The sequence below is a fragment of the Pleurodeles waltl genome, chromosome 1_2, assembly GCF_031143425.1.
Source record: "Pleurodeles waltl isolate 20211129_DDA chromosome 1_2, aPleWal1.hap1.20221129, whole genome shotgun sequence".
NCBI lineage: Eukaryota > Metazoa > Chordata > Amphibia > Caudata > Salamandridae > Pleurodeles > Pleurodeles waltl.
This window is the reverse complement of record NC_090437.1, coordinates 400306355-400319448: the sequence shown is the minus strand read 5'-3', so window position 1 is coordinate 400319448 and position 13094 is coordinate 400306355. Positions and strand designations below refer to the sequence as shown.

General features: G+C 49.6%; 1 protein-coding gene across 1 annotated transcript in view; it reads right to left on the bottom strand.

Annotated features, from left to right (window-relative positions):
- Positions 1 to 12775, bottom strand: part of LOC138254445 (G-protein coupled receptor 54-like) — a 657759-nt gene extending 644984 nt beyond the window's left edge. Inside the window, exon 1 of the mRNA XM_069205814.1 lies at positions 12427 to 12775. Within this exon, the coding sequence (XP_069061915.1) occupies positions 12427 to 12775 (349 nt within the window). The remainder of the gene's footprint in view (positions 1 to 12426) is intronic.
- Between the last annotated feature and the right edge of the window lie 319 nt (positions 12776 to 13094).

Here is a 13094-nt window from a genome sequence, read left to right as displayed (position 1 = left end):
AGTAGATGATTACAAAGGGTTATATGACTTGATTCTGAGAGAGCATATGCGCAGTATTTCTTTTACAGAGTTGCGCCAGCACTTGGTAGATAGTAAGCTGACTGATCCCAGGAAGCTTGCTGAGGAGGCGGACCTCTGGGTTAGCACCAGAGTATCCCAAAGGGTATCTGGGGGGGACACCCCCAAAGGTGGTCAGGGTTTCCAACAGAAAAAAGAGGGGGGAGATAAACTTACAGATAAGGAACTCTCAAAAGGCCCCCAAAAGAATTCCCAGGGAGGGGGTGGCAACTATTCCTCTTCCAGATTTGGGAAAAGGACAGGGTACTTTGATAAATCATCAGGGAAATTAATCCCCAAATGCTTAGAGTGCTACCAGCATGGTCACTCTAAGGGCGACTCCCAGTGTTCCAGGAGAGCACCGTCCACTACCGGACAGACACCTGGGTTGACTAGTGTAGCGCTCGGGGGGAGACAGACCCAGATAGCTTTGGGGAGCAGGCAGAGGTTTCCCTAGTATCCCTGGGAGAAAGAGAAATGGTGCCCAAAGCCCACATGCCACAAAATACTTCCAAGTATAGGCAGTGGGTCACCATTGATGGGCAAAGTGTGGAGGCTCTGCGTGACACAGGAGCCAGTATGACTACTGTCAAGAGTCAGCTGGTGTCAACAGAGCAGATAGTCCCTAATACATTCCACCAGGTCATAGTCGCTGACAATCGCGAGAGTCACCTACCAGTGGCTCTGGTTCCCTTTGAGTGGGGGGGGGGGAATCTCTGGTACTCTGAAAGTAGCTGTGAGTCCTGCCATGCCTGTAGATTGTCTGTTAGGCAATGATCTTGAGCATACTGCCTGGAAGGAGGTAGAGATCAGATCCCACATGGAGATGTTGGGGTTGCCTGAGTGGGTCTGCATGACCACACGGTCCATGGCTGCCCGGGAAGGGAGTCAAGGGCGTCTGGAGTCTGGAACAATGGCCCAGATGGCTGCCAAGAGGAAAGGCAAGAGGCACGGGAAACCTGCCTCAAATCTTCCCACGGTGGTGGACGGGCCCCTGAGGAGGAGGAGGCCCCTGAGCCAACTGGGGAGGACATAGCTGACCTGGGTAACCTACCTGAACTTGCTGGCTGGCAAATGGAGGGTGGGCCAACCAGGGCAGAGTTCTGCAAGGCGCAGAAGGAATGCCCCACCCTTGAGGGTCTGAGGCAACAGGCCACAGCCCAAGCAGCAGGTGACGCCTCTTGCAATCACCATATTTACTGGGAGAATGATCTCCTTTACAGTGAGCCTAAGGTTCCAGGTCCTGGGGCAGCCCGTGTGCTGGTGGTCCCCCAGTGTTACCGGGCCTTCCTACTGGCTCACGACATCCCCCTGGCAGGACAACTGGGCCAAGACAAGATCTTTAACCGGCTTATCACCCACTTCCATTGGCCCAGAATGAGGATAGCCTCAGATAATTTCTGCAGAGCTTGCCCCACCTGCCAGGCTAGTGGGAAGACAGGGAAACAACTTAAGGCTCCCCTGCTCCCACTCCCGGTTGTTGGCACCCCCTTTGAAAGGGTGGGCATTGACATTGTTGGTCCCTTGGACCCCAAAACTGCCTTGGGCAACAGGTTTATCCTGGTTTTGGTGAACCATGCCACCCGCTATCCAGAGGCAATCCCTCTGAGAACAGTGACTGCACCGGTCGTGACCAGAGCCCTGTTGGGAATATTTACGCATGGGGGATTCCCTAAGGAGGTTGTGTCTGACAGGGGAACAAACTTCATGTCACCGTACATGAAGTCCATGTGGGATGAGTGTGGAGTGACCTACCGGTTTACCACCCCTTATCATCCTCAATCCAATGGGCTTGTTGAGAGATTCAACAAGACCATGAAGGGCATGATTAGTGGCCTGACTGAAGCCATGAGGCGTATGTGGGACGTCCTCTTACCGTGCCTATTGTTTGCTTAAAGAGAGGTTCCCCAGAAAGGGGTGGGGTTCAGCCCCTTTGAGCTTCTCTATGGTCACCCTGTCAGGGGACCCCTAAGCATTGTTAAGGAGGGCTGGGAGAAAGCTCCCAAGACACCTCCCCAGGATGTGGTCAGCTACATGCTGGCCCTCCGCAACCAAACCCAACGCTTCTGGAAGCAGGCCAAAGATAACCTTGAGGCCAGTCAAGAGGTGATGAAGGAGTGGTACGACCGGAAGGCCACTCTGGTTGAGTTCTCACCTGGAGACAAGGTTTGGGTGATGGAGCCAGTGGAGCCTAGGGCTCTCCAGGACCGCTGGACTGGCCCCTTTGAAGTTAAGGAGCGAAAGGAGGAGGCCACTTACCTAGTGGACCTCAAGACCCCGAGGCACCCCCTTAGGGTTCTCCATCACAACCGAATCAAACCTCACTTTGAGAGGTCTGAGGTCAGTATGCTCCTGGTCACAGATGAGGGCATGGAAGAGGAGAGCGAACCTCTCCCCGACCTCCTCTCTGCAAAAGAAGGTGATGGGTCCGTGGGGGTGTCATTCTATCTGACTCCCTGACTCTAAACCAGAAAGGAGACTGTTATGAGCTGTTAGAACAGTTCACTTCCCTGTTCTCCCTCACTCCTGGACTTACCCATTTATGTGTTCATGATATTGACACTGGAGACAGTCCCCCTGTAAAGAACAAAATTTACAGGTTATCGGATAAGGTCAAGGCCAGCATAAAGGAGGAGGTCTCCAAGATGTTGACTTTAGGGGTTATTGAGAAATCCAGCAGTCCCTGGGCCAGCCCTGTGGTGCTGGTCCCTAAGGCTTCTGCCCCCGGTGTCAAGCCAGAACTCCGGTTCTGCATGGACTACCGGGGTTTCAACTCAGTCACACGGACTGATGCCCACCCCATCCCCCAAGCTGATGAGCTTGTTGACAGACTAGGCGCTGCCAAGTTCCTGAGTACGTTTGATCTTACTTCAGGGTACTGGCAGATCACCCTGGCTGAGGGGGCTAAAGAGAGATCAGCATTTTCCACACCTGATGGGCATTACCAGTTCCGGATGATGCCATTTGGATTGAAAAATGCCCCACTACCTTCCAACGGTTGGTTAATGGGGTCCTAACTGGCAAGGATGCCTACTGTGCAGCCTACCTACATGACATAGCTGTCTACAGTTCAAGCTGGGAGGAACACCTGCTCCACCTCATGGAGGTGCTTCAGGCTCTGCGGCAGGCAGGCCTGACCATCAAGGCTAGTAAGTGCCAGATTGGCAGGGTTCCGTAGTGTACTTGGGACACCTAGTAGGTGGTGGCAAGGTGCAGCCCCTCCAGACCAAGATTGAAACTATCAAGGCCTGGTAACTACCTAGAACACAGACAGAGGTGAGAGCCTTTTTAGGTCTCACTGGATACTACCGCAGATTTGTCAAGGGCTATGGTACCATTGTGTCACCCTTGACAGAACCCACTTCCAAGAAACAACCTAGGTTGGTGAATTGGACCGAGACTTGTCAGAAAGCCTTTGATTCTCTGAAGGAAGCCATGTGCACGGCCCCTGTGCTCAAGGCCCCTGACTACTCCCAGGAATTTATTGTGCAGACAGACGCTTCAGAGCATGGCATAGGGGCTGTTCTAGCACAGCTAAATGAGGAGGGATCAGACCAACCAGTAGCCTTTATTAGTAGAAGGCTATTACCACGGGAACAGAGGTGGAGTGCTAGTGAGAGAGAAGCATTTGCTGTGGTCTGGGCACTGAAGAAGCTAAAACCCTACCTGTTTGGGACTCACTTCTGGGTTCAGACAGACCAGAGGCCCCTCAGATGAGGGGTGAGAATCTGAAACTCTTGAGGTGGTCCATTTCCCTACAGGGGATGGACTTTACGGTGGAGCATCGCCCGGGGATTGACCACTCCAACACTGATGGTCTCTCCTGATACTTCTGCCTTAGCGATGAGAGCTCCCAGGAGGTCAGGTAGCCCTCCCCACTTTCAGCTGGGGGGGACACATGTTAGCCCTGACAGCCTTAGGGTGGTCACCCCTAACTTTTTGCCTGCCTCCCCCCACTTTTTGGACACTGTTTTTGCTGGTTTTAGACCCTGCGCACTTTACCACTGCTAATCAGTGCTAAAGTGCATATGCTCTCTCCCTTTAAACATGGTAACATGGGATCATACCCAATTGGACTATTTAATTTACTTATAAGTCCCTAGTAATGTGCACTGTATGTGCCCAGGGCCTGTAGATTAAATGCTACTAGTGCCACCCACTTAAGTAGCCCCTTAACCTTGTCCCAGGCCTGCCATTGCAAGGCCTGTGTGTGCAGTTTCACTGCCACTTTGACTTGACATTTAAAAGTACTTGCCAAGCCTAAAACTCCTCTTGTCCTACATGTAAATCACCCCTAAGGTGTGCCCTGGGTAACTCCTAGAGCAGGGTGCTGTGTGAGTAAAAGGCAGGACATGAACCTGTGTAGTTTACATGTCCTGGTAGTGTAAAAGTCCTAAATTCGTTTTTACACTACTGTGAGGCCTGCTCCCTTCATAGGCTAACATTGGGGCTGCCCTCATACATTATTGAACTGGTAGCTGCTGATATGAAAGGAGTAGGAAGGTCATATTTAGTATAGCCAGAATGGTAATACAAAATGCTGCTGACTGGTGAAGTTGGATTTAATATTATTACTATTTTTGAAATGCCACTTTTAGAAAGTGAGCATTTCTCTGCACTTAAATCTTTCTGTGCCTTACAATCCACGTATGGTTGGGTTTAGTTGACAGCTCCTTGTGCATTCACTCAGACACACCCCAAACATGGGGTACTCAGCCTCACTTGCATACATCTGCATTTTGAATGAGTCTTCCTGGGCTGGGAGGATGGAGGTCCTGCTCTCACACAAAGAACTGCCACACCCCCTACTGAGACCCTGGCAGACAGGATTGAACTGAAAGGGGACCTGGTGCACTTCTAAGCCACTCTTTGAAGTCTCCCCCACTTCAAAGGCAGATTTGGGTATAAAACAGGGCCTCTGCCGTACCACCTCAGACACTTCCTGGAGAAGAAACTTGTAACCAGAACCTGCATCCTGCCAAGAAGAACTGCCTGGCTGCCCAAAGGACTCACCTGACTGGTTTCTCTGAAGGACTGCAGCCTTGCTGTTGTCCTGCTGCCTTGCTGTTCCCTGGCTGTGGTAAAGAAGTGCTCTCCAAGGGCTTGGATAGAGCTTGCCTCCTGTTCCCTGATGTCTCAGGATCAAAAAGACTTCTCTCTTGCAACTGGACTCCTTGTGTGGCGAAAATTCGACGCACAGCTTGCTAAAAACGACGCACAGCCTGTTCTGTGGTGACAAATTCACTGCACGCCGAACCGGGACGACGCCGCTCGACTTTGCAAGGAAAAGATCGACGCATCGCCTGCGGTGTGACCGGAACTTCGACGCATGGCCCACCGGATCGACGCAGAGCCGACCTGGGACGATGACGCCCGACTTCCAGAGGGGAAATCGATGCAGCACCTGCCGTGAGGGAGAAATTTCCCCGCACCGCCCACCGGAACGACACAGAGCTTGTCAACAAGCCCAGGATTACACGCACAGACCCCGGGGCGTCTGAGAACCCCGCATCCCGAAGAAGAGGACCGTCCGCGCGCAAGTCCGTGAGCGAAGGGGCGAAACTGACGCACACTCACCGTTTTCCACACATCTCCTCCTCTGCGGCCCTTTGCAGAGATTTTTCATTCAAACCAGGTACTTTGTGCTTGAAAGAGACTTTGTTTGCTTTTAAAAGACTTAAGACACTTTGGGGGTGATTCTCACCCTGGCGGGCGGCGGAGGCCGCCCGCCAGAGTTCCCCCCTCCAAAATACCGCTCCGCGGTCGAAAGACCGCTGAGGGTATTTTGGCTTTTGCACTAGGCTGGCGGGCGACCGCCAAAAGGCCGCCCGCCAGCCCAGTGCAAAAGACCCTTCCCACAAGGACGCCGGCTCAGAATTGAGCCGGCGGAGTGGGAAGGTGCGACGGGTGCAGTGGCACCCGTCGCGTATTTCAGTGTCTGCAAAGCAGACACTGAAATACAAAGTGGGGCCCTCTTACTGGGGCCCCTGCAGTGCCCATGCCATTGGCATGGGCACTGCAGGGGCCCCCAGGGGCCCCACGACAACCCATACCGCCATCCTGTTCCTGGCGGGAGAACCGCCAGGAACAGGATGGCGGTATGGGCTGTCAGAATCCCCATGGCGGCGCAGCGAGCTGCGCCGCCATGGAGGATTCTAATGGGCAGCGGAAAACCGGCGGGAGACCGCCGGTTTTCCGCATCTGACCGCGGCCAAACCGCCGCGGTCAGAATGCCCTGCGGGGCACCACCAGCCTGTTGGCGGTGCTCCCGCCAACCCTGGCCCCGGCGGTCCATGACCGCCGGGGTCAGAATGACCCCCTTTATATCACTTCTCAGTGATATCTTTCCATTTTCTTATTGCATCTTTGATCATTTTTGACCTACAAATATCCCAATAAATTTTATATATTTTTCTAAACACTGTGTGGGGTATTTTTGTGGTGCTATATGGTGTTATTGTATGATTTATTGCACAAATACTTTACACATTGCCTTCTAAGTTAAGCCTGACTGCTCAGTGCCAAGCTACCAGAGGGTGGGCACAGGATAATTTGGATTTTGTGTGACTTACCCTGACTAGAGTGAGGGTCCTTGCTTGGACAGAGGGCAACCTGACTGCCAACCAAAGACCCCATTTCTAACAGCTATGAAATTTCATTTTTGCACCTATGAATTAATTCCCTCACTCTTAACATTTTGCTAGTATAACTGAATTTGGTGTGAGCTCGCAATGACTGTCTAAGGCTGTTTCGTGGTCAGGTTACCAGCAAGGTATGTGAACATCCACAAACATGCCATTTTGTGTATATTTGCGAACTGCTGGCACCACCTTTTCTCCTGATATTTGCTCCTATCAAGTTCAATGGTAAGCACTCATCTAATTTGGCAATGTAGAGGGATTAATCAAAACATTGTGAGGGGTTGAGAGAATGTGGTTTCTACATAGAGAAAAATCATTCTTACAGGTGAAGTAACAAAAATGTCTACATGCAACAGCACTGATATGTTGGGTTCCCAAACAAGGAAATATGCACACATACACGTTAGTGTGGGTAAGATACAGATACACATGTGGGTACCCCTGTGATATCATGAAAGACACAGCTACTAAGAAGTACTTCTTAAATTATTTGACAAGTCCTGAACAAAATACATTTTTATGCAAAATTCAGTCATCAGGCTGTGGAATCAAATCAAAAAGATTATTCTTTGACTGTTTGTTAAGTTCAGTAGCAGCTGGTGGCATTTGAAAGTGGTGGGTCATAACCGTTAGGTATGACTTTTATGTAGAAAGTGAAGCAAGCAAGCTTATTGGACAAACACGGGGTCTGAGGTGAGTTGTCCTCCCAAGAATTTTTTTAAAAAAGATTGACAAATGGTGCATTTGAAAGCAAAGGCATTTAGTTAGAAAGCAAGGTTTATAAAGCCGCTGGAATGTATAGTCTTGAAATACTAAACACATCAAAAACTGCCCCATATCTTACTGCATTAATAAGATCAACAGTTGCTTTAATGTGCAAATTATACAGTGAGACAACTTCGAGCCCTTCAAAGTGTGTGCTTACCCAGTGTCTTGCACTGCATGCAGCATCAACTTTAGAAGAAAAGGCTTTAATCAGGTATCAGGAAGCTCCTACAGCTGCTGGCTGCAATCACCCTTACAGAAATATGTGCAGACAGATCTTTAAGTGGGATTAAAAAAGCAGGGGCTCTCTAAAAGGGAACATGTACAATACATTGCTGTGATTACCACAGTGTGCCACCTGGCCTGTATTTTGGTTTCTCTCTGAGATGTTATTGCATCCAGAAATGTAACCCAACAACTGGAATACACCTAAAACCTGTCAGTACTATTGGCTTTGTCAATGGTTGTTAGCTGTTTAAGATAAATGAGTAACAGCAATGATTAGTTATATATAATTAACATTGGAAATGTTGCAATTCTAAAATTGTGTGACTGTGAATTAAACATTATTGAGGCCTATGGAAGGAGTATGGCCATCAGTTGTGTGTGCTTTATGTTAGATAGGTATGCCATTTGTCTTTGTTCTCATCCATCTGCACATTTTCAACCTTGTCTCTTTCCTCTGCAGCACTCTCTTTTCCCTCTCCCCTGAATGCACTCCCTCGCATCGCCCTCATTTTACCACCCCAAACAAACACTGCACTCATTCACATTTAAGCACTTTATTTCATTTTGCTTTTGCCTTTTAAATATTTTGACCACTACGCACCCCTTCACACATATTTACACTGAATTTAATTCGCAACTGGAATAACTGACCATTGTTCCGGGTGCTCTGCAGAGATACCAACTCACTGTCAGGCACTTTGCTTTGCCTTCAGCTTCAGCACCAGCACTCTCAATCTATGCCCCTCATAAACCCCTGGCACAGGTCAAAGTATGCACTATGCAAGAGTAATACAATACACAGAAACAAGCATGATTAAACAGCTAACTCTCTGGGGGAAAGCAACATTAAGTAAAACATGGAATAAGAGGAGCTTAATGGGTGACACACATTACACACATTGTAACATTCATTGTTCGCATTTCAATCCATGTTTGTGGCATTAACGTTAAGTGCATGAAGATAGGGTCAGTTTAATGCTATACAACAGATAATTGCCTTTACTGTGAGCAAGTATGTGCTTGACTCAGATATTTGGATCCATTTCGCAAGGGAGCAAGAACCCTGCTCTTCCTTTGGAACAACTGCATGAGGAACAAATACAGCTCCACTTCTAAAGAAGCCAGCAATCTGCAGCCAGAGCCTGGATGTTACATGGGGGTGTTAGCGTGACAATACAAATAACACAAGATTAGCATTATAACACTCACTGTTATGGGAGACAAGTCACTAAGGGCCACATGTTCGAAATTTCGGATTTGCGACCCACAAATTGCGAGTCAGAGCGACTCACAATTTGGGAGTCGCAAATCTGAATGTAGGATGGTGTCCCTGACACCATCTGCAATTCACAAGGGGGTCGCAAATGCCCACCTCATGAATAATCATGAGGTGGGTCGCAATTTGCGACCCCCTTGCGAATGGCGGCCCTCACAGGGATGGTGGCCTGCTGCGGACAGCAGACCACCATGTCTGTGACTGTTTTTCAATAAAAGTATTTTTTTTTTCGTAATGCAGCCCTTTTTCCTTAAAGGAAAACGAGATGCATTACAAAAACAAAAAATGGACCACTGCCTGCTAGGAAAAATGCTTACAGTGACATTCACAACGGGGAAGGTGTCCCCTGGGGACCCCTTCCCTTTTGCGAATGTGTTAGCACCCATTAGAAATGGGTGCAAACTGCGATTGGTTTGCGACCGCGTTCGTGGTCACAAAACAATCCTATATTGCACTGTGAGTCGCAATTAGGAAGGGAACACCCCTTTAATTTGCGAGTCGCAAACCCGTTTTGCGATTCGGTAACCAGGTTACCGAATCGCAAAACTGGGTTTGTGCATTGCGATGTGCTTTTCGCACGTCACATACAGCGAAATTCACTGTTTGCGACGTGCAAAAAGTTTAGTACATGTGGCCCATAATCACTTGCTTGCATTCACTCCTACTCCATGACAAATGGGGAAAGGTTGGGAGCTATTCCTGTTAATGACAGATGGCTGTCTCGTGCAGGGATGAAGACTTCAACACTCAAAATCATGATGCTAAAAGCGTCACTGGCCTGTGGTGAATAGTGCCATAGACCACAATGGAAATTAAGGGCTTTAGAGGAGTCAGCCCTGCATCATGCCTCACAGAGTAAAAAGTTGATTTACTGCCTGGCTTGCATCTCGTGCTTCAAAGCGAGGCGGGGCAGGCTGCCTGGGAAAGACAGCCCAGACTGGTTCATGCAGTGCTTTATATGGACAGGTATTGTCCGGTACGGAGTACCTACACTCCTTTAATTTGAAAGTTAGAGTATCTACACATCTCATCACTACTGCAATACATTTAATGGGAGAGTACTGGCACTTCTCCTGAGCAAGTGGGCAGGGACTCTAAACAATGAGTACTTGCACTTCTCTATTTCCCTTTAAAGCACTGGGTCGAAGATTCACTATTATTAAGGGTAAATGTAAATACATCCAGGGTAAGAGTAAGGAAGGCACATTGGCCCTCATTCCGAGCCTGGCGGGCGGCGGAGGCCGCCCGCCAGGCTTCCCCCCTCCGAAATACCGCTCCGCGGTCGTAAGACCGCGGAGGGTATTCCGAGTTTTCCCCTGGGCTGGCGGGCGGTCTTCACAAGACCGCCCGCCAGCCCAGGGGAAAACTCCCTTCCCACGATGACGCCGGCTCGTAATAGAGCCGGCGGAGTGGGAAGGTGCGACGGGTGCAGTTGCACCCGTCGCGTATTTCAGTGTCTGCTTTGCAGACACTGAAATACTTTTAGGGGCCCTCTTACGGGGGCCCCTGCCTTGCCCATGCCATAGGCATGGGCACGGCAGGGGCCCCCAGGGGCCCCGCGACTCCCCCTCCCGCCATCCGGTTCCCGGCGGGAGAACCGCCAGGAACTGGATGGTGGGAGGGGGAGTCGGAATCCCCATGCCGGCGCAGCATGCTGCGCCGGCTTGGAGGATTCCTTTGGGGCAGCGGGAAACCGGCGGGAGACCGCCGGTTTCCCTTCTCTGACCGCGGCTGAGCCGCCGCGGTCAGAATGCCCCGCGGGGCACCGCCGGCCTGTCGGCGGTGCCACCGCATCCCACGGCCCTGGCGGACTTGTTCCGCCAGGGTCGTAATGACCCCCATTGTCGTAATTGCTGAGAGCTATGAGAATGGGGTTCTCCAATGGCAAAAAGAATTTTCCCCTAGAAGGTCAAAATAAACTTAGCAAATACAATTGAACTTGTACACCACCCTTAAAAATGTTCAAATATAAGTGTTGCATTTATGCATATAAAAATTAATAGCTTCAATTAAATAGCATTTCAGAGGCACTGGAAAATAATACATGTCATAGCTGTCCAGGAAAATTCAATGAACTGTCTGTAAATTCAAACACTGTCTGAAATATAATTAGGGGTAAGCCTATGGGGGTTAATTTACATTTTTTTAGAATTGGATAAGGCACAGGAATGAAATTTCCATGTTGAAATGGCTCAGAATACAGAGTAACAATTGCAAGGTTGAGAACTTGTGGGTAATATCAAATATGTTCTTACTTTGGATATGGAGCAAGTCCACTAAAATCTTAAGGGAACAGTAAAACATTGCAAACTAAAAAATGGTTTCACTATGAAGAAAAGACGTTTTCAAAATTATTCTTCTGTAAATATACACATGCTGCATTTCAGTCACGGCTCACTACGCTAACAAGTGGCGAGAGGGTGCGGCTTGGGTGGGGAAATGGGGTATATTTAATAAATAATTTTTTTTAAGTACCTGATCCGCCAACCTGTGCCGCACCGCTCTCCTTTTCATAGTCGCTGCAGACACAGGCTCCCAGCCTGCCCTGTGGCCAATCCTGACGTTGCTCAGAGGAACATCAGGATTGGCTGGGAGCACCCAGCCAGGGTGCTCCCAGGCAGACTGGGAGCCTGTGCAGTAGAGAGCCTACTGCGTATATGTGTTTGGCCGGCCCAAGACAGCTGGCCAAACACGCATGCACTCTGAGGGGGAGTGCTGTGCACTCCCCCTCACTGCTAGTCACCCCCATGACCCCTCCCCTTTCAAAACGAAAGGATAATAAACATAGTTTATTATTCTTTCATTTTGAAAGGTTTGCAGCTTCTGCTACTGGCAGGTTGGGGGGGATGCTCCTCCACCCTAACGTAGGAGTTAGGAGCTGCCCCTGGTGCATTTGCAGATGTACTTATGCATGTGGTGCTATGGGAAAGCTGAGAGCCTTGCAGCTTCCCAGGGGGGCTAGGTATATTTGCTGCAAGAAGAGAGGTAAAACTATCAGAGTACATTTTTAATGTTTGAGAATCCGGCCCACCTACTACTCCAAGTTCTCATTTTAAATCACTGACATAGATTTTCAGACAGCGATTGGATTTTGCGCACATAAACATCCAATTCACTAAAGAAACTGTAACTTTACTCCTCTAATTTGCTACTACTATTGGAGTAAATTGGACTCTGTTGCCGTATTACAAAAATTCCAAGAAACACTCATGTGGAGCTAGGCATCTGGGGAAAGAAAAATGATGGAGGAAGTAACGTATGCATCAAAAGTAAAGAAGGAAATGAGTGAAAGAGAAATGGAACCCAAGCGGGACACCTTTGCCCACACACGTGGAGCTCTATCTTACACTTATTTTTGCAGATTATATAAATGAGATATTGGGGTGCTGCAGGCAGGTGTCTAAGAACATGACAGAAAGCTCTGGTCGAGTGGAAGGGAAGCATGAGCTGCTCTCTCACCTATGTAGAAGTTGGTGACCGTTCTCATCTGCCGATGCTTCGAGATCACGTATATCACCAGGGAGTTGCCCACCAGCCCCACCAGCATGATGAGCGCGAAGAAGAGTGGGACGAGCCAGGCGTCCACCAGCAGCGGGGGGCTCTGCGCCGCTGCTGCCGCCGAGGAGGGGATGCCTTCTCTGCAAGAGAGGGGCAACGTAGACCGCCCCCTATCGGATTCATCCGCTAACTCCTCCAACCAGCCGCTCGAGGCGTTGAAGTCCGGGTCGCAGGGCTCGAGCACATGAAGATGTGACGATGAGTTCCACGGAGTGGACAGCACGGTGCTCCCATCCGCATCCATTACCATCCCCCGGAGCCTAAGGGGTCCGACCAAAGGCAGCAGGGCGCCTCTTGGGCGTCCAAAAGTTACGCAGACGCGGTAAACAAGCGTCTCATCTAGCCCAGCATCTTCATTTCAAGAGCAAGCTGTGCCAGTTCCTTTGCAGTTTGTACTGCTGGCTACTTTTCTCAAAAAGCACCTGTTGCTAGTCTGTGTGCTTTATATCCATTAGTACTGATTGAGCAAAAGAGGAGAATGATCGGTCTACTGGAGACTCTCGAGATGAATCAAAGCTAGTCTTAGAATACTCTGTTCACAGCCCCGTCTCTACCTTATGTCCACCTCC